Consider the following 21,842-nt stretch of genomic DNA (forward strand, 5'->3'; position numbering starts at 1 on the left):
CGCCGCCACCGCCACCGCCACCACCACGGAGCGAGCCCGACTCCTCCTGCCCGAATCGCGCCGTGCGAGTGCTGATGGGGAGCTGCCGAGTCCGGCCTGAGCAAAAAGGTCGCTCCGTGGTGGTGGCGGTGGCGGTGGCGGGGGCGGCAGCAGCCGCCAAGCTCAGGCCGGACTCGGCAGCTCCCCATCAGCACTCGCACGGCGCGATTCGGGCAGGAGGAGTCGGGCTCGCTCCGTGGTGGTGGCGGTGGCGGTGGCGGGGGCGGCGGCGGCGGCAGCCGCCAAGCTCAGGCCAGCCGCGGCAGCCCCCCATCAGCACTCGCACGGCGCGATTCGGGCAGGAGGAGTCGGGCTCGCTCCGTGGTGGTGGCGGTGGCGGCGGCGGCAGCAGCCGCCAAGCTCAGGCCGGACTCGGCAGCTCCCCATCAGCACTCGCACGGCGCGATTCGGGCAGGAGGAGTCGGGCTCGCTCCGTGGTGGCGGCGGCGGCGGCAGCAGCCGCCAAGCTCAGGCCGGACTCGGAGCTTGGCGGCTGCTAGAGCGCAAGGCCCGGGAGGCTGAGCTCGCACAGCATGGGTAAGGCGGGAGAGGAAGGAGCCTTCGCTCCATTACTCCGATGGAATGACCTTTTCTTCTGGCCTTTGGGGTGGCTCTCGCAGCGGCGAGCTCGCGGTCGGGAAACCCTCCTCCTCAGCCGAGAAGGGTGGCGGCTCCCCCGCCCCGCCCTCTCACTGTACCGCCAGGGCTTCCCCGCGCCAATGCACAGCCTGGCGGGAGTTACTGCGGCTCACCCGGCTCCGCCCCAACTGGTGGTGTCGGGCAGCCGCCGCCGCTTAGCAAAAGGTCGCTCGCCCAAAACTCCTCGCCTTCTCCTGGGAAGGGCTGGATGGCTAGCCGGGAAGGGTTGAATAAGCCAACCTACCTCCCTCCTCCTCTCCCCATAGCGAAGAGCGTTTTCCCGTTTAAATCGTTTGGGAGGGAGGAGGAACACGAGCACCGCCTTTCGCGCTGGCATTCCGGGATTTCCCTTTGTTTAGAGCTGGGAATCCTCCTTCCTCAGCGGCCTTTCCCTGCCCCAGTCCTCAGAGCTCTCTCTCCGGATCGCTCTTCTAGTTGACCCTATACTTTAGGCTGGAACAAGCGGTTTGAGAACTGGGTTATTGCTTTACTATCTTCTCTTGCTTTTTCATGCTCGGGCAACCCTGGGCTTTCCTCGAGTCTCATTTCCCACCCTAGGCTTATACTCGAGTCAATAGTTTTTCCCAGTTTTTTGTGTAAAATTTGGTGCCTCGGCTTATATTCGGGTCGGCTTATACTCGAGTATATACGGTAACTAATTGAATGATAATCCAGATTTTAGATTGTTTACTTTTTTATCTTTAATATGGCAGAGCTATTGTGACTAAATCTACTTTGATTTCAACAAATTCAGCTTCTTAATAACAGTAGCTTAGGTTGAAACATGGAAATATTAATGGGTTGTATGCATGACAGCCATATACTAATGATTAAAGTTTTCTATCTGGGAAACAACCAATGTGAGATAATATTAATTATTCTTTGCAGGCAAGGTGGTTCTGGGAAGCTTACTTTCAATCAATGAAAGCTATTGCTATGGCAACTCTTAAGATTATCAATGACCGGATCTATCCATATGCTGCCACATCATATGAAGAATGGAATGATCCCCCAGAAATTGTAAGTGAGATTATTTATTTATTTATTAAATTTAATATGCTGAACCTCTCTATAACAAAAACTTCTAGAATAAGTATTTTGTTTTTTATATTAAGACGTTCAGCATGAAAAACTTGAATTAATCCTGAATTGAGCTTTAGTTTCCTAAAGGTTAGTTTAATATCTTCTTATGTTCCTCTTTTCCCTGACTTATAATTTTAATTGTGTTTTTGTTGTTGTAGTTATTTTATTTATTTTATTTTATTTATTTTATTTAATTTTTATACCGCCCTTCTCCTGAAGGACTCAGGGCGGTGTACAGGCAAGATAAAACCAGCAATACAAATATACAGGTTAAAATACCATTTAAAAAACTTATTTAAAATTAGCCTGAAATTAAAATTACCGTAAACTAAAAACCCCGTTTAAAAATTAATAAAATTTCACATTAAAAATCCAATTTAAGCCAGCCCCGCGCGAATAAAGAGATGTGTCTTCAGTTCGCGACGGAATGTCCGAAGGTCAGGTATTTGACGTAGACCCGGGGGAAGCTCGTTCCAGAGTGTGGGAGCCCCCACAGAGAAGGCCCTTCCCCTGGGGGCCGCCAGCCGACATTGTTTGGCGGACGGCACCCTGAGAAGTCCCTCTATGGGAGCGTACGGGTCGGTGGGAGGCATGTGGTAACAGCAGGCGGTCCCGTAAGTACCCAGGTCCTAACCCATGGAGCGCTTTAAAGGTCGTAACCAACACCTTAAAGTGCACTCGGAAGGCCACAGGCAGCCAGTGCAGTCTGCGCAGGAGCGGTGTTACATGGGAGCTACGCGTAGCTCCCTCTATCACCCGCGCAGCTGCACTCTGGACTAACTGAAGCCTTCGAGTGCACTTCAAGGGGAGCCCCATGTAGAGAGCATTACAGTAATCCAAGCGAGAGGTAACGAGCGCATGAGTGACTGTGCATAAGGCATCCCGATCAAGGAAGGGGCGCAACTGCTGAACCAGGCGAATCTGGTGGAAGGCCCTCCTGGAGACGGCCGTCAGATGATCTTCAAACGACAGCCGATCATCCAGGAGGACACCTAAGTTGCGCACCCTATCCTTTGGGGCCAATAACTCGCCTCCGACAGCCAGCTGCGGCTGCAGCTGACTGAATCGGGATGCCGGCATCCACAGCCACTCCGTCTTGGAGGGATTAAGCTTGAGCCTGTTTCTCCCCATCCAGACCCGTACGGCTTCCAAACACCGGGACAGCACTTCAACAACTTCATTGGGGTGGCCCGGGGTGGAAAAGTACAGCTGGGTGTCGTCAGCGTACTGCTGGTATCTCACCCCGAAACCACTGATGATCTCACCCAGCGGCTTCATGTAAATGTTGAACAGCAGGGGCGAGAGAATCGACCCCTGAGGGACCCCACAAGTGAGGCCCCTCGCGGTCGACCTCTGCCCCCCTGTCAACACCGTTCCCACTCCTAATCCCCCCAACCGGTGCAGCAAGATACCATGGTCGATGGTATCGAACGCCGCTGAGAGATCTAATAGGACCAGGGCAGAGGAATAACCCCTGTCCCTAGCCCTCCAGAGATCATCCACCAATGCGACCAAAGCTGTCTCCGTGCTGTATCCGGGTCGGAAGCCGGACTGGAACGGGTCTAGATAGACGTCTTCATCCAGGTATTGGGGTAGCTGTCGCGCCACGGCACTCTCTACAACCTTCGCAACAAAGCGAAGGTTGGAGACTGGACGATAATTACCCAAAATAGCTGGGTCCAGGGAGGGCTTCTTAAGGAGGGGTCTCACCACCGCCTCTTTCAAGGCGGCAGGGAAAACCCCTTCCAACAAAGAAGCGTTGATAATCCTCTGGAGCCAGCCTCGTGTCACCGCCTGAGTGGCCAGTACCAGCCAGGAAGGGCACGGGTCCAGTAAACATGTCGTGCCGTGAAGCCTCCCCAACAACCTGTCGACGTCCTCGGGAGCCACAGGGTCAAACTCATCCCAAATGGACTCAACAAGACGTGCCTCCTCTCCCTCGCTTGGATCATCCCAAATTCGGTCCAGACCGTCCCTCAGCTGAGCGATTTTATCGTATAGATAACCACTAAACTCCTCAGCTCGTCCCTGCAAAGGGTCATCCCGCACCTCCTGATGTAGGAGAGAGCGGGTCACCCGAAACAGGGCGGCCGGGCGGTTATCTGCCGACGCAATGAGGGTGGAGGCGTAAGAACGCCTCGCTTCCCTCATTGCCACTAGGTAGGTCCTAGAATAGGATCTAACTAGTGTCCGATCAGCTTCGGAGCGACTGGACCTCCAGGTGCTCTCCAGGCGTCTTCTCCGGCGTTTCATCTCCCTCAGCCCCTCGGAGAACCAAGGGGCCAGACGAGACCTACGCCGGGTCAGAGGCCGCAAAGGCGCGACACGGTCCAAGGCCCCGGCCGCGGCCTGTTACCACGACCAGTTCCTCAGCCGTGCCGTGGGCCAGTTCCTCAGGGAATGGCCCAAGCTCCGTCAGGAACCTCTCGGGGTCCATCAGGCGCCTGGGACGGAACCACCGTGTAGGTTCCGTCTCCCTGTGGTGGTGAATGGCGGTTCGGAAGTCTAGGCGAAGGAGAAAATGATCCGACCATGACATTGGTTCTGTTACTAAATCATCTAACACCAGATCATTTAACCACTGTCCAGAGATATAAATCAGATCCAGCGTGCCTCCCCCCGTGTGCGTAGGGCCATCATTTACTCGAATCAGGTCCAAGGCCGTCATGGAAGCCAGGAACTCCCGAGCTGCCGTCGATGACAAGCCAACTGATGGCAGGTTAAAATCCCCCATGACTATGAGTCTGGGGGTCTCAACCGCCACAGCAGCGAGTACCTCCAATAGCTCAGGCAGGGCTGTGGTCACGCAGCAAGGAGCCAGGTACGCGATCACCAAGCCCAACTGATTCCTATGACCCCACCGCACATAGAGGGATTCACAGCCGGCAATCTGAGGAACAGTGGTCTCCCTCGGCTCTAGATCCTCCTTAATAACAACCGCCACCCCCCCACCCCTACCTTCTGCCCTCGGCTGATGAAATGCTCAGAAACCTGGAGGGCACATCTCAACAAGGGGGACCTCCCCCCTCTGGGCCCAACCAGGTTTCCGTAATGCCCATAAGGTCCGGACTCCCCTGAATAAGATCGCAGATCAGGGGAGCCTTATTAACCACGGACCGGGCATTACATAACATCAGCCGAAGATCCAAGCTCTGAGGATCATGGCCACCGAGGCAGGTAGGGACTGAGGGCGAGCACCCAATCGCTCCCAAACATCGAACGCGTGCCCCCCCAACTCGGTACGGCCCCCCCCCCCCCGCCATATCTGCCTCTCCCACTTATCGTACAGATCAAACAACCCTCTAAACCTGGAACGTCCTCCCCCCCTGCCTTCAGACAAGATGGAATAGTGTCGCGAACTAGCACAGGGGCTGGATCCCTCCCCGACGGGTTCTCGCCCCCACCCGTCAAATCCCACCCCCCCCTTAAAAAACCCTTATTTAAAAAGCTATTTAAAAAACCCCACAACTTCTTCTTGGCCGCATACCACCTCTCTGGGTCCCAAGACCCTTCGTTAAGGTAAGCCCTTGATAATTTGGAGGGCCATTCCTGCGAGGCGGGGGAACCTCGCAGTCGTAGTAGTTCGGCAAACGAGTATCTCATGGGAAATAGTCAATATACAGCGAAAGGATGTCCATCCCTGACCGGCGGAGATGTTCCGGTCGTACCGATAGTTCGTCAGACCCGATATTAGTCATATTACTGGCCACTCGGGCGGTGATATTAGTCATAGTCCGTAGAAAATCCAAAGGGGCCAGAAACAACCAAGGGGCCGAAAATCCGGTCCCGATCTAATGACCTCCCCCTCGGAGGTTGGCATAATAGCCTTCCCTTGGTTGTTTCCTCGGCTACAAAGATGGAAAAAGTCAATAGCCGGGATAAAAAAATCTCCCTCGGGTTCCCGGCAACGTACCATCACGGGACAAAAACCCGTGTTGTACGATAATCGGGACGACATTATGCCGCCAGTGCCGTCAGTGCTGTCCATACCGCCGTCCATACCACCGCCAACCAGCCGCCAGATTTTACCGCTGGGCCCAATATGGCTCCAGCGCGCCGCTGTGCCGCTGTTGTGAATGTCCAGGCCAAGCCACCTCTCAGTCGCCGATGGAAAAACAACCCAGAAAGATGTAAGCCGTTGGTGAAATTACGGCATTTTTGGCAGGCCTTGGCAAAAAGTCAGCAGTGGGGGGGAAGAACGATGTTCCGGGCCATGAAGGGAGGAAGGAAGGAAGGGGAAGGGGCAATAATCATGCCCGTGCAGGCCCCACTCCAGCCACCGATGTTACCTGCGGTCCAACACCCAGAACCCAGCATACCGCCGTCGATGTCGATGTCCTCCATCCTTCATCGATGTTTGGCACGCTCCCCAGCCGTTGATGACATCCGCGGCCGAAACCGGCCGCCAAACAGCTGAGTCAGGCCGGGCGTCTCCTCGTGCCCCCCCCAACATGGCCGCCGCCATCCGCCGCTGTTCAAGGACTTCGGCTCCGCACTCAGCAGCCGGGAGCTCAATGAGGTCCAAAGACCTCGCTCTCGGCTGCCGGGGGATCACACAACCGGAGCCGGGGACCAAGCAGCCAGGCGGCCGGCAGAACGGCATTGCGGCCGCCAAACAGCTGAGTCAGGCCGGGCGTCTCCTCGCGCCCCCCCCCAACATGGCCGCCGCCATCCGCCGCTGCCCAAAGACTTCGGCTCCGTACTCAGCAGCCGAGAGCTCAATGAGGTCCAAAGACCTCGCTCTCGGCTGCCGGGAGGATCACACAACCGGAGCCGGGGACCAAGCAGCCAGGCGGCCGGCAGAACAGCATTGCGGCCCGAAGGACTCTCAGCCGCCGTCTCCACGAAGCTCAGAACGCCGCCATAACGCGCATGCGCAGAAGAAGAAGAACGTTGTTATTATATAGAGGCATGACAGAAAATTAGATTCCTGAAAGTAAACTCGGTTTGCCTAGAAATGCATGCCTACTGTACAGTATGTATTGTCATCAGTAGGAAGTCAACTTTCCTCGTTTAGAAATTTTTCAAACAAGCAAACTATAGTATAACTCTAAAAAATATGAACAGTATATTTGGAGATGGGGTTCTAAAATGGAAGTCAAGAAATCTTTTTGAATTCAAACATTTTAAATAAGTAATGTTGAGAATGGGATGGCAAAGCTGTATTTATATAATCTGCTTTTATTGTCTGTTGATCTGACAATTCAAGTCCATTGGCATTTCTCAACCATTGATAATTCTACTGCTGTTCCATAGTTGGTCTGCAAAATACAATGTCACATTTTCAATATGAAGTTAGAATCAGCTATCTTATCAGACATTATCTAGCTTCTAGGTACCTTTTCTCCCTTCAAAAATTGCTCTTCCAAGCCTTCATCTGAAAAAACCTTTTAATATACTGAGCAGTTAAGGTAGAATGAGAAAGAATTGCAGTGAGGTAATGAGACCATGAAACCCAGCATATATTTTAAATAAAAATGTTTCATTCCATTGTTCCTTTGCAGGAGATAGTTAGGATCTCTTGGATTAGCATTGGTGGATTTTTTATTCTCCACGACACTATCTCTCAATTGAGAGAGAGAGAGAGAGAGAGAGAAATTTATTAAATTAAGACAATGTAATCGTTTTTCATATACATAACATAAACAGTTTTTATTTAACTAATTTGTCTAGAACAATAGAAACAATATTACTCATTTATATGTGATTTGGCTAATAATCAGTATCCTGTAAGATTGAAGCACTGATAAAAATGCTAAAGATTGGTTATATTTCTGAAAATAATTTCACAGTTTAACTGATTTTACACAGATTGTGGAATTAGTATTATTGCTGTTAAATAAATCAGAACTTTTAAAACATAAACTTGCAGGATGCAATCTGAGTTAGTTACCTGGGCCAAAGGTTTATTCTTTCAAACCTTCAGGCTTGGAATGTCGGTTTATTTCATCCTTAGGAAATTTTATATTATGAGCTAATATACAGCTAATATATGTGAAGTAACTCAATGTTATGGATAATTTTGAGTTTTAATGGGTAGCATAAATGTTAGTTTATGCACCACCATTTAATAATCACCTGGAGAATCACTGCGTTTAATAAACTTAAATTTGTAGATTGTTGTCATAAAGCAAACTGCTTTTCTGCAAGACAGAAAAATGAACCCTTGCTAAATAAAAATATATTAAGTTCTATAGAATTAAATTGTGTCAAGTATTGGAGTATAGCAGAACATGATCAAAGTACATAATAATATGGTTTTCTTACTGGAGCTAGACTGGTCTGAGTTTGTGAGCCTCCTTGGAGAGACTGAGTCCACAGGTAAATACTTCTTAAGTAGGAGAATCAGATTATGAATGAATCAATCAATCAATGAATGAATCAATGAATGAAATTAAAGGTACCGTATATACTCGAGTATAAGCCGAGTTTTTCAGCACGTTTTTTGTGCTGAAAAACGTCCCCTCGGCTTATACTCGAGTATATACGGCTTATACTCGAGTTTTTTTTTTTCTTCTTTTTTTCACATTATACCGGATGGTGCAAACTTGGCGGGCTTTTGCATTAGGGCGGGGAAGCCCTGCCGGTGCAGTGAGAGGGCGGGGCGGGGGAGCCGCCAGCCTTCTCGGCTGAGGGAGGAGGCTTTCCCTGACCGGTAGCTGCCTCATTTCCTCCTCGGCTTATACTCGAGTATATACGGCTTATACTCGAGTTTTTTTTTTTCTTCTTTTTTTCACATTATACCGGATGGTGCAAACTTGGCGGGCTTTTGCATTAGCGCGGGGAAGCCCTGCCGGTGCAGTGAGAGGGCGGGGCGGGGGAGCCGCCAGCCTTCTCGGCTGAGGGAGGGAGGCTTTCCCTGACCGGTAGCTGCCTCATTTCCCTCCCTCGGCTTATACTCGAGTCCCCAGTTTACCCCAGTTTTTTGGGGTAAAATTGGGGACCTCGGCTTATACTCGGATCGGCTTATATTCGAGTATATACGGTAAATTTATCTTTGGGTGGTCCTATATTTACCTTCCATATTCTATTGTAACTAGAGGACTTGTCCATTTGGTTTTCCCGCCTCTTCTAGGTTACATTATACATGACACTGCACCTTCTATTGCTTGCAATTATATTTAAGGACAAATGTAATGTCTTTAATAATGTAATGTCTTTTTCCTTATGAAATAGTTTTTCTTGTCTTGGAAAACTGCTTGAACTCTTTTCCAGCCATAAGGGAGCTTTTGTGTGTGTGAGTGTAATTGTTGTTGTTCATTTAGCCCTCAGAAGTTTGACTAATATGCCTGCATGATTGGATCAACCCAGGGTGAAATCCTAGTGGTTCGGACTGGTTCAGGCAAACAGCTAGGGATTATGAGCATCAGTTCACTGAACCAGTAGTAATTACCCCTCCTTAGCCTCACCCACGCCCAGCCAGTCACCGCTCACCTCTCCCTCCTGGGGGCTACTTAAAAGGGACAGGCTGCAGCAGCTCCGTTCTGAATGGAGGGAGAAAAGTTAGCATTCTCTCTGCCACAGAATTCAATGTTAAATGCACTAGAAAGATTGCTAACTTTTTTACCTCCGTTCACAACAGAGCTGCTGCAGTCTGTCCCTTTTAAGGTAGTCCCCAGGAGGAGGGGGGAGAGCAGCTGGAATGGAGCCATTTTTGTGAAAGGCAGGAAAATGGGGAAGGGGATTTTCTTGCCTGTTATCCATTCTTCAATCTCAGCACAGACTGAGGGAAGTATGGAAGGCAGGAATATTCCCCTCCCCATTTCCCTGCTATTTGCAAAAAGGAACGGCTGGGAGGGGAGGGGCTGGTGAGGAGCCCCTCGATGTGAGTGATGTCGAGTTGGCCATGCCCACCCAGTCACATGACCTCCCCACAAGCCATGCCCACAGAACCAATAGGGGAGTTTTTTTTAATTTCACCCCTGAATCAATCTATTGTGTTAAGTTTAATGTTAAGAAAGCATTTTATAGAAAAGCAATCACATTCTGGGTGTTGCCATGAAAGAAAATAATTTATCAGAATTTTTTTTAAAAAAAGAATTAAGTTCATCAAAAATACTGAATTTTTCAGACATGTTTCCAGGGAGAATTTTATGACATGCATTGCTATGATCTTGTCGTGTGTCTTGTAGAGTAGTCCTTGAAAACATAATTGCCTTACATTATTTTATACGAAAAAATACCTTCCCCATAGAGTAGAAGTAGCATAATTAAATTGTATTAATTAATGTGAAATACTGAGGTGGTTTTTTTCTCTATTGATACTTCAGTATATCAACTCAAACATTTGAAGTATTCAGTTATTCTTACAACTTTCCCACTTAAGTAGGTTGCATAATTATACTTTTCATGTTGGTAGATCAGACCTGAAATTCAGTTTTGAATAGCTCATATATTTGATTTTTGAAGTACTATTACATTGAATTTAGATAAGATCTGTATAAAACTGAGACTAATAGCAGTTAAGATAAAAATATGGATTATTTCTGTTAGTCTGATCACAACTTAGTTAGCGGTAAGTCTATTTTTGACAGCTGAATATAGAAATAAAAAAAATTAAGGGGGCTGTACTGACATTACTTGAGAAACAGTATAGTGGTTAAGGCATCAAACTATAAATAAGGACACTGTGAGTTCTAGTCCTGCCTTAGGCACAAGGTCAGCTGGGTGACCCTGCACCAGTCATTTTCTCTCAGCCCTAGGAAGGTCACTTCTGAAAAACCACTCCTGGTCACAAATCACGTCTGAAAAACCTTGCAAGAAAGCTTATCCTGGCACACCCTGAGAACTGGTCATGATTAAATGAAAAAAAAACACCCACTATTCATTCAGTGCCATTGTAATTTGCATCTATGTGTTGAAAGAGAAAGTGAGAAATATGACGTCCAGTTTGGATGCGGTTACATTATTTTTTCAGAATATAAATTTTTCCAGATATATAAATTTTTTAAAAATCTAAAAATTTGTGTGTTAGTGTATGATACTTGTTAAACTCAAATTATGTTTTAGTGATAGGTTATATTTTAGAGCTTATTAGAATATGTGACAATTGAATCAATTGTATTCTAAAATGGTAAACTTTAGATATTAGCAAATAGAAGAATTGAAGCAAGTTAAAGTTGCCGATGTTTTCCTCCTGATCAGTTGTGGATAAGAAACATGATAAATGTTCACTTGAAGCATCCAATGAAAGAACAGCATTTGTAATCATCCTGTATAAATTAAAATTTTCTTATTGGTCACTTAATTCTAGTATGCTATTTTTGTCCTGTTTTCTTAAAATTCTAATCACATGTATGTAGATTGCTGATGAAATGTCTACTGGATTATAGGAAACTATTTTGCAATATACAGCACGAAAATTGGCTGTAACTGCATGGGCTGGCAAGAGCAAATCTAAATAACACTTCTGACTTTGTTCTACTGTTCCTATTTTTAACCTTTTTTAAATGTGTACTGAATGTTCCTTGAAGTCAGTGTTGACTCCTGGCAACTGCCTGGACTAATCCCTGCAATTTTCTTGACAAGATTTTTGGAAGGAGTTTGCCATTATCTTCTTCGTAGGATGACAGAGTGACTTGCCCAATATCAGCCAGATGGCTTGTTGCCTAATGTGGGACTAGAACTCACAGTCAATGCAGTTTCTATTCTGGTGCCTTAAACACTACAACAAAGCGGCTGTCTTTTAACCTTTAGTTTCTTTTAAATTTTCCTGTACCTCCTATTTCTCTTCATATATCTCTCTCATCCTTTCTTCATTTTCTGGTACATTCATTTTCCCCCCTTCATCTTTGCTAGCTGGTCCAGATTTTACATTCCTTTGGCACCAACCTCCCCTAACTCAATGGTCTTCAGATGTGCTAGGATTGCAACTACAAGAATTCCCATCTTTCAAAAATTCTGGTTCAGAATTTGGGACTTGCAGTGCTTTCACATCAGACATGTGACTTTGATACATGAAGTACAGGCAGTCCTTGAATTATGACCACTCATTAAGTTATTGTTCAAAGTTACGATGGTGCTGAATTGGGACCAGCACTCCATGGTCATGTGATTGTGACTCAGGCACTTGGCAACCAGCTCATACTTACATGATCACTATTTGTGACCTTCCCTGCTGGCTTCCCACAAGCTAAATCAGTTCCCGCACTCCATTGCATGCATGCAACTGCATTCTGTAGTGCCTGCCGTGGTATCCACTCAATCCCCTCTCGTTATCTGGGACTCCTGCCTCTTCCCACCTAACAAGCTGCATGGTTCTGCGGTTACGATGACAGCTGGGTTTGCCAGGATTGATATTATGCTTTACAATCACATCACTTAGTGATGCAGTGATCCAGTCCCAATTGCCACTGAAACCCAAGGACTTAAGTTGATAGTTAAAATGTTGACTTTTAAGAAGAAGATGGCTAGTAATAATCTCTAATGGGTCTTTTTACTTGTGTAAGAGTTTATTTTACCTGTGATATTTCTGTTAAGTATCAAGCAATTTCCACATTAGTATCATTATTCATCAATGTGGTAAACTTAAATACTTCAACTATTATGGTTAAGCTGTTTATATCAGAAAGATTATGTTGATATTTTCAGAAGAAATTAGCTTATTATATGCCACGTTGTAGTCCTACGCGATTCTTGTTTTCTTTTTTCTTGCTGATAATGCTTTTCTCTTTCCCTTGAATCTGCTCCAGACTTTTATTTTTGAGAAAGGAAATAGTACTAGTTCCCTTACTGGTTTTTAAATAGATTCATTTTGCCTGCAGTTAAAAGAGAAAAAATAATTTTTTTATCAGGTCTTAAGCAAACTAAATTATTGGTAAATGGCAAATTTATGGAAATGTGGTATAGGTTGTTTCTTGTGGAGCCGTACCTTTTTCTTTTATTCTCACTCCAAACAATAGTCAGATTTCTCAGCCTCACGTTCTGATTCTAGAGCTTTGGTTTCGTTTGCTGTTGGCAGAAAGGAGATACTATCAAACTGCCAAGAATGTGAGATCATTTTTGCAGGGTTGACACTTGCAGCTTGTTATGGCTCATGCACAAAACTGATTCACAATAAGAGGTCTATCAGTTTTCAGTTACTGTGGCTCATGTAATGAATATCAGCCAGCTGATGGTGGCAAAGGGGGAATGGGATAGGATTGCCTCAGCCATAGCTGAATGTCAGCACTTTGTCAAAGAAAGTGATGGATGATTACATCATGAACACCATTTGCTGTAGTGGGAAAGTTAGATGAACGTTCAGTTGGGTCTCTTCAAGGACTGGATATCCCCGAAACAAATGGTAGCTGTCACATTTCCATTTCTGTGAAGAACTATCCTTATGTCACCATCAATTTCATGCCCTGTTTCTATAATAGTGATTTAATTAGGCTTCTGTTGAGATAATCACCTGCATTGTTTGCCTTTCTTCAACAGAAGTTTAAAAGACCCAAGTAAATCATGGAAGTTTGAATTTGCTCAATTTCCTGCAGAAGGAGAGGTCAAGAGGTCCCAGACTGTAGACACACTTTTCAGGCAGGCAGCAGGGGGTTGGCTCTTAATGGTGCTTCTGCCGTGCCTAAATGCTCTTTTGAAATGTTATTCTCAAGTAAAGGAACTTGATTTTTGAGGAGTTCACTCTTGGGTGTCACAAAGTTAAATGTATTCTTTAACTTTTTTTCCCCCATTTCTGTAGGATTTTTACATTTTTTTAAATGACTAGATGATACCACAACCCATCAAGGCCTGTGCAAAATGTATTTTTCAGTGAGCATTCCTGCAAAAAAAGTCCCTCTCTGTCTTCAAATAGTTAAAGCAGCTGTATCTTTTGCAAGGCTTGCAGAGTTGCCTTAAAAATTGGCTCCTGTTATTTCCTCATGTTTCCTTATGAAAATGATCCAATCCAAGCAACTGTTAACATGGGTGGGACAGTGTATTTTGAGTTCATTCTACTGCCAAATAAACAGTGGGTCTATTTAAGGAAGCTTTGGAGGGGATAGTATGGCTGCATTATTTCTTCATCAGTGTGAAGTACTAGATCTGAGTTCTATTAGTTGTTTTTGTTGGGGGTTTTTTGTTTGCATTATAGCAGGGGTGTCAAACTTGCGGCCTGTGGGCCGGATGCGTCATGTGCTGGCCCTGCTGCCGCCCAGTTTAGCAAAGAGGGAAAAAGTCCTGATACGTCATGTGATGCCGCCATGACGACACGAGTTTGACACCCCTGTATTATAGCAACCTGAGATAGGCACTGGTTCCCTCCAGATATTTTGGATTACAGTCATCAGAGTACACTGCAGCCATCAAGGCCAGGGGTTAGGTATGATGTAATTCATAATCCAGAGCATCTGGAAGCTAGGTTTCTACTGTAGCATTTGGTTTGCTGATCTCTTTTAATTGCTCTTGGCATTTTTAATTAATAGTTGATTTTATCAGGAAAAGAATATAGAAAATTATAAAGTCTGAATAGGCTTCAAAGGTCAGCAGATCAAGCTTGCTTATGCAAAAATTGGTTACTATAAACCTGATGAGTGGCTAAACTCTGTTTAAAACTATTCACCAACAATTATCAAAAAATCCATAGATTGGATCTTCCTGCATCAAACAAGCCTTACTTTTAAGATATTCTTTCTAATCCTTAATCATATGTCCAGAACATCACAAACCACTTCCTGTTTGGGAAGAAAAAACTTCTGGAAATGAATAATCCAGCCTAGTTCATTCTGTTCTAAGGATAAACCATGGACTTCTGCACACAGCTGCAATCATATGGACCACGTATCAGCATTTAAAATGAGGATCTAGTCATTTATCTTCTAAAGCAAATTATTTTACTATATTTGGTCAAAGCTATTTCCACACATCTTTTAAGGGCCAACATGCACATTTATGCCTCTGAAGGTAGCAGCATGTCTATCCTTGGCTGATCTTAGAAGCAAAGTACTGTCTGCTCTGGGTAATTTTTGGATGAAGCACCACTGGGTAATTATATAGCTTTTGGTTAGACTGAGAAATTGAAAATTCTCTTTCAATAGTGCTGCTGGGGAAAAAATAGCATAGATGCAGTTACCAGGAGTCAAAATCCACTGGGAAGCATCTTCTCCCTGACATTTTTATTAATATTCAGCAAAATACATTGCATGTCCCTTTTCAGACTCTACTGAATTTAAAAAAGAGGGATTGCATAATTGCTGTTTCATTAAAAAAAAAGCCTTCCTGTATACAATATTACAGAGGGAAAAAAGGAAGTAATCAGAGGAAATACGAAGATTTTTACATTATATTGTATCACTTCCTATTGGTCTTAAGACCGATAGCATTGTTCAAGTCACTGTAATTTTCTAACAATACAGTTTGTATGTATTCTTTATCCTCTCCACATATGGACATTTTTTTTTATTTTTATTTTATTCAAAAAGTTTTATAAAAAATTTTTTCCCCCTTTCCCCCAGCCCCCCTCCCCTCTCCCTTCACAAACCCCCCTCCCCCCTGACTTCCTGGAACAAACACAAGGTATAGTTAAAAATAAAATAAACATATGCTAAAAAAAATTTCCCCCCCAAAAACTATTATACCAATTTTCCCTCTCTAGCTCTGACTTTCTCCTTACATAACCAAAATCCTTCAAAAAAAAAATTTAACAATTAACAGTAATAAAATATATAAATCAATAAAACAAATTAATCCTAAAGTATTTAAAACCAGCTAATGCGTAAAGATCCAATCCAATTCAGAGAATATCTCCCTTATAATTTCTATAACCATATAATTTTCCCCCAAAATATTTCTTACGTAAGATCTTTCGAGAATATTCTATTTGCAATTCAGTTCAACACATTATATAATTTCAATACAAGAAATTACAATATCTATTCAACTTTAGTCCTAGTCTTTTATGATAGATGTGAAACATATAATCAACCCATTTCTTCCAGATCTTTCTCACATAAAGTCTTTCAGGAACACTAATACTTTTATCTGTTAATATTTCAAAAAATACTTCTTTCCAGGGTAATACTTTTATTTCTTGCCATTTTTTTTGATGCATTAGTCTCTGTCTTTCCTTAATTACTCCTTTTAAAAAGTCAATCACAATATTTCCTAATAGTTCCTTATGTCCAACAATCCACAAGTTACTGTCATATATTCCATCAGTCCGGAAAGAGCACTCTTGGAAAGCATTAATCCTGTGAATTTTTCCGGTTCGGGAGGCAGTCTCTTGTAACACAGATTCAGGCATTTCATCTAAACTTTTTAGAAAAAGCCTCTTTACATCATTTTGTTTATTCATGATCATATCTTCATTTTTATCCGTTTTTGCTTGCAACCTCCATTCCATATTCCAAGTACCGATTACACTGGTTAATTTCCTCCAAGCTCTCATCCAAAACATTCCCATTTTTTATCAATTCGTATTTTTGAATAATTAAATACATTCTTTCTGTATAATCCTGTATAAAGTCACAAATCCATTCTTCTGAAAGAACCTTCATGGCAAAGTTCTTGCTGAGAATCCCCTTATGAAATACTTAAACAAACTAATATAATCCAACAGTCCACAGTCCGACACAATAAGATAAAGTCTCCATTCTTAGTTACACAGCTTGCTCCTTTCCACTTTGCTTTACTTTCACTTCCTCTCAAACGCCATTTTAAACAGTCAGTTAAAGCAAGGAGGAAAAAAAGTTTCTCTTTTTAAAAGGTGGAAGTCAGGAAATCAAAAATACTTGCAATCCAATAATTGTTCACTCGTGTTTCTTCCGTCTGCGTGTAGAGATCCACAAAAAGAAATCAATTGAGCAGAGGTGGACACCTTCCTCGTTTCCTGCTTTTGCAGGAGCGTGCTGAATACCGGAGATTGAAGCAGGATTATGGGATTCAACCTTTCGGGACTTTGCATAACAAAAACAGAACCCCTAGGGGAATCTACCACTCCCCCCCCCCCGCCTGTGCTCTATTCTCTCTCTTTCAACCAGAGAGGGAAATTAAAGCCGGGAACAGCTGTTCTTCGCTGTTTTCACCGGCTTTTACGATATCCATTGCGGAGTGCCTTAAATTAGCACCCAGCGAGAAAGGTGGCGCCAACCAGAAGCCCACATATGGACACTGTCATGCACTTTGGAGTATAATCCCATGTACTTTGAGTGTTTTAACAAGGAACTGAAATTTAAGACAATCTCATATGTTAAGCAAAGAAATTTATTTGCCCAGATATTTTAGATATATATTTTATAGTATTTTGGATAATTGTGACTTTTGAAAAAGTGAAAATGTCAAGGTTCCAGAAATACCTCTTCTGCGTAAAAAAAGACTCGGAGGCATCCGTTCCTTTTCTCAAAGTCCTTTACTAGCATGAGGAGACTGGCACACGATGAGTGCAATTCCCAAAACTGAAGTTCCGGATTCGTTTCCCCAGTTATACAAACCCCAGTAGTCCCACCCCCCTGACCCCTCTGATGATCACACGGTCCCACGTCCTTCCAGTTCATTCGAGTAACTTCTTGCCACTCCTCGTGCAGACGTGAACGCTATCCGACCTTGACCATCGGAAGAATGTTACCCTGCCCCTCAACCCCCCCCTTCTCCCCTTAAGATAAAAATGTGGCAGCGTCTTGGGAACCAAAGTTCAATATGGTTTTCCGGCCTGACAGGCGCCCCCCCTTGGAAAAGAAGCTATATCCTAGGAAAGAAAACAAAAAGTCGATAAAGAAGAGTGTCAGTGGTCCACACTTCCCTTCTACCCCCCCCTCCCCCCTCCAAGAGGTTTCCTAGGTTTGTCAGGGAAAGTGTCGTGAAAATGTTTAATCAAAGTGTCCGCATGTACTTTCCAACTTTTGACCCAAGTAGATTCAGATAATGGATATCCCTTCCAGTGGACTAAATATTGTAACTGACCTCTATATAGTCTAGAGTCAAGGATTTTGTTGATTTCATAGTGGGTTTCACCTTGGATTATCAAGGGTGGTGGGGGAGCAGCAGGTTGAGGTCTCAGACCAGACTGTCTAGCAGGTTTTAATAAGCTGGTATGGAATACCGGGTGTATTTTTCCCAATATTCGAGGGAGCTTAAGTTGGACGGTAACGGGATTAATAATTTTTACAATGGGGAAAGGGCCCAAAAATTTTGGACCGAGTTTCCTGCTGGGTATTCTTAATCTTAGATATTTAGTAGACAAAAAGACTTTATCTCCAATGCGTAAAAGGGGTTGAAGGGAACGGTGTTTGTCAGCTTGGGCTTTGTAATTCCGAGCTGTGACAGCTAAGGCCTTTTTTGTGTTTTCCCAACCTTTCTTCAAGGAATTCATCCAGTCCATTAGGGAAACCGAAGTGGGGGGTTGCACGGGGAGTTCAGGCATTGGAACGAAGTCCATGCCGCTGGTTATTTGAAAAGGGGTTAATCCCGTGCTGCTGTGTACGGCATTATTATATGCAACCTCTGCAAATGGTAACAAGTCGGACCAGTTTTCTTGTTGGTAATTTACGTAACACCGTATGTATTGTTCCACCATCAAATTTAATTTCTCAGCCGCTCCGTTAGTCTCCGGATGGAATCCAGAACTAAGTCCTTGAGACGACCCAATGGACCGTAGGAACTCTCTCCAGAACTTGGCTGTGAATTGAACACCCTGTCGGATATTATCCTTTAGGGACTCCATGCAGTCTGTAGATGTGTTTGAGGAAGAGCTTTGCTAATTTTCTAGCCGATGGTAATCCGCTGCACGCAGTGAAGTGGGCTTGTTTAGAGAACAAGTCCACTACGGTCCATATCACTGTATTTCCTCCACTAGGTGGGAGTTCAACAATAAAATCCATGGCAATCTCTTCCCAGGGTCTGGTCGGTTCGGCTACGGGTTGCAGGAGTCCAGGGGGTTTCCCTGGTCTGGACTTCATGGTGGCACAGGTAGCACAGCTCCTGACATAGTCTTCGACATCTGATTTCATTTTTGGCCACCAGAATTGTCTTCTAGCCAAGTGGAGAGTTTTTAAAAATCCAAAGTGGCCTCCTAGGCGAGAGTCGTGGCTTCTCTGTAGTATTGGCAACCGCATAGCGACGGGTACATAAATTTTGGTCCCCTTCCAGGGTATCCCATCCCTTAAGGTGAGGTCTTGCGAGTTTTCTTTAAACCAAGCATCATTAGTGAGTGCTGATTTTAAGTCCGCTAGTAGTTTATTTGGTGGGATGTTGGTACTGCGGTGTGATCGCGGTCGAGTAAGTGCTTGGTTGACCGGTTCGCTATCGGGGATCATTGCATGTATCACCTCTTCGCGTTTGCTGTCAAATTGTGGTTTCCTAGATAGGGCGTCAGCCAGCAGGTTTTGGTCGCCTGGGATGTATTTGAGGGTGAAATGGAAGCGCTTGAAAAACTGAGCCCATCGAACTTGTTTGGGAGAAAGCTTTCGGGGGTTTTCAAGTATTCGAGGTTTTGTGGTCCGTCCATACCTCGAAGGTTCTTTTGCCCTTCAAGGAAGTGTCTCCAGGAGAGGAGTGCCCAACGTACTGCAAAGGCTTCTTTTTCCCAAACTGCCCATCTGCGTTCAGCGTCGGTCAGTTTTTTAGATATGTATGCGCAGGGCATAAGGTTGTTTTCGGTATTCCGTTGTAATAAGACAGCGGCTATTGCTACATCACTTGCATCAGCTTGGACCACAAAAGGTTTATTTGGATCCGGGTGTTGAAGAATCGGTTCCATTGAGAAGAGGCGTTTCAGGTGTTCAAAGGAACGTTGGCAGTCCATTGTCCAAGGTAGGGGTTGGTTAGGTTTGGGTTTGGTGGGTGATGGGCCAGTTTTTAGTAAGTCCGTTAATGGTAGAGCTACTTCTGCGAAAGAAGGAATGAATTTATGTAAACTTTGCGAAACCCAAGAAACTTTGAAGTTGCTTACGTGTGCGTGGCGGTTGCCAATCCAATACTGCTTTCACTTTACCTGGGTCCATTTCGATACCTTTGTTTGATATTCGGTAACCTAGGTAGTCGAGGGATTCCTTATGGAATTCGCATTTGGAAAGTTTGACATATAGCTTGGCGGCTAGGAGTTTTTTAAGAACTTGTCTGACCAATTTGATGTGTTGTTGCATATTGTCTGAGTAGATAAGAATATCATCTAAGTAGACAAGAACCCCATTGTAGAGATGGGGTGCAGGGTTTCATTAATCAGTTGCATAAAGACAGCTGGGGCCCCTTGGAGACCAAAGGGCATGACACGGTATTGGAAACTACCCAAGGGGCAATTGAAAGCTGTCTTCCATTCATCACCCTCCTTGATACGGACACGGTAATAGGCTTCCCTTAAATCCAATCTGGTGAAAATTTTTCCTTTTGATAGGTGGTTCAACAGGTCGTGCATAAGTGGTAACGGGTAAGTGTTTTGTATGCAAATCGCATTGATATTTTTGAAGTCAATACATAATCTGAGTGAACCATCTTTTTTTTGTTTAAATAGCACAGGCGCAGCTACAGGTGATTTTGCTGGTTCAATGAACCCTCTGGCTAGGTTAGTGTCAATGTATTTCCTTAGTTCAGACATTTCTGCTGGAGTCATTGAGTACATTTTGGGTTTTGGTAATTTTGCCCCTGGGTGCAATTCAATTGCGCAATCAGTTGGGCGGTGGGGTGGTAAGAGGTTACATTCATCTTCGCTAAAAACATCTGATAAATCTATGTATGCTCTAGGGATGTTGGGTTCTTTAGGAGATGGCTTGGATATGGTGGTTGAAGGTTCCATCTGGTGGTCATTTTGGGTAAGGTTTTCTTTTGTTGTTTTGGGGGGGGAGGGGATTTGGTCTAAGGGTCCGAAGGTCCATATAATTTTTCTGAATCCATCCTCCCATTTAATTGTGGGTTCCCATTTGTCCAACCAAGCTAAACCTAGGATGATGGATTCTGACATTTTAGGAATTACTATGAATCTTATAAGTTCATGATGGGCTCCAATTTCTAAGCGAAGTAGTTGCGTGACTCGGGTTGCTGGAATACCACCAATTAAGGTTCCATCTACTTGGTGGAATTTAATTGGGTGTTTTAAGGGAAAAGTTTTTATATGGAGTTGGGCGATTGTGGAGGTTGAAATTAGGCATCTGGTGCATCCTGTGTCCACAATAGCGTCTAAAAGTTTTTTGGCTCCTCCTCCTGGAATTATTAAGTTCACTTTAATGGCAAAAGGAGGAATAGGTGCACTTACCATTGGGTCGTTTTCTGCTTGGGTTGAGTCGTTGGGAGGCGAGTCAGGTGATGGAAGGTCAGTAGCGAGGTCTATGGCTTGCCTTGCAAAGCGAGTGGTATTAGGATGTTTTCGAGGGGGGTTGCGTGGTCGAGTAGCCGTTGGTGGTCGATATTGTTGGAGGGGTGTTGGGGCTAGGCAAACTGACGCACGATGACCTAGTTTCCACAACGGTAGCATTTGATCATTGTTGAGGGGTAAAGGTGGAGGGTGTGGTTGGTCTGGAGGGGGAGGATCTTGTAGGTGGTCTTTGAGGAGGTATAGTTGGTGATCGGCTTTGGAGGGGGTTGAATTCTCTGTCCAGAGCAATGGACACGTTGTACCAGGTATTCAGTTGTTCTGGGATTCCTCTGGTGGAGCAGGCTTTTCTGATGTTTTGATCAATCGCTTCTTTAAAGTAATGAAGAAGAATTGCTTCTGGCCAATGTCTAAGGTTGCCGGCCACTCTTCTGAAATCCCATACAAATTGTTTGAGTGGCTTGTTGCCTTGTTTCATTGTTTTTAAGGTGGTCTCACATTCTGCAATTAGGTCATCATCTTGAAACCGGTTGCGAAGCAGTGTTATAAATTCGTGAATATTATTCAGTTCTGGTGCTTGTGCATTGTATAGCTGTGCTATCCACTCTGAAGCTAGCCCACTTTCATTCCATCTGAGATGGTGTTGATTAGGCTTCTTTCTGATGGGTAGAGATGTCTATATTGTTCAGCGTAAGCCTCAATTCTGCTGAGAAAGTAAGCCAGGTGTTGTGGATTCCCATCAAAGGTTGGTTTGAAAGGGGGAGGGGTTGGGTGGGGGTGTAGTTGGCCTGCTTGTGGTTGCAGAGGATTTGCGGGGTGGGGCTGCTGCTGTTGCCGCTGGTTGTTGGGCTGCAAAGGGGTGGAATTC

General features: G+C 44.7%; 1 protein-coding gene across 1 annotated transcript in view; it reads left to right on the forward strand.

Moving 5' to 3' along the window:
- The window catches only part of EXT2 (exostosin glycosyltransferase 2), a 91,629-nt gene that overhangs the window by 45,271 nt on the left and 24,516 nt on the right, over positions 1-21,842 (forward strand). Inside the window, exon 8 of the mRNA XM_058161706.1 lies at positions 1,567-1,698. Coding sequence (XP_058017689.1) covers positions 1,567-1,698 — 132 coding nt within the window. The remainder of the gene's footprint in view (positions 1-1,566; positions 1,699-21,842) is intronic.

This window comes from Ahaetulla prasina, chromosome 1 (genome assembly GCF_028640845.1).
Source record: "Ahaetulla prasina isolate Xishuangbanna chromosome 1, ASM2864084v1, whole genome shotgun sequence".
Classification (NCBI taxonomy): Eukaryota; Metazoa; Chordata; class Lepidosauria; order Squamata; family Colubridae; genus Ahaetulla; species Ahaetulla prasina.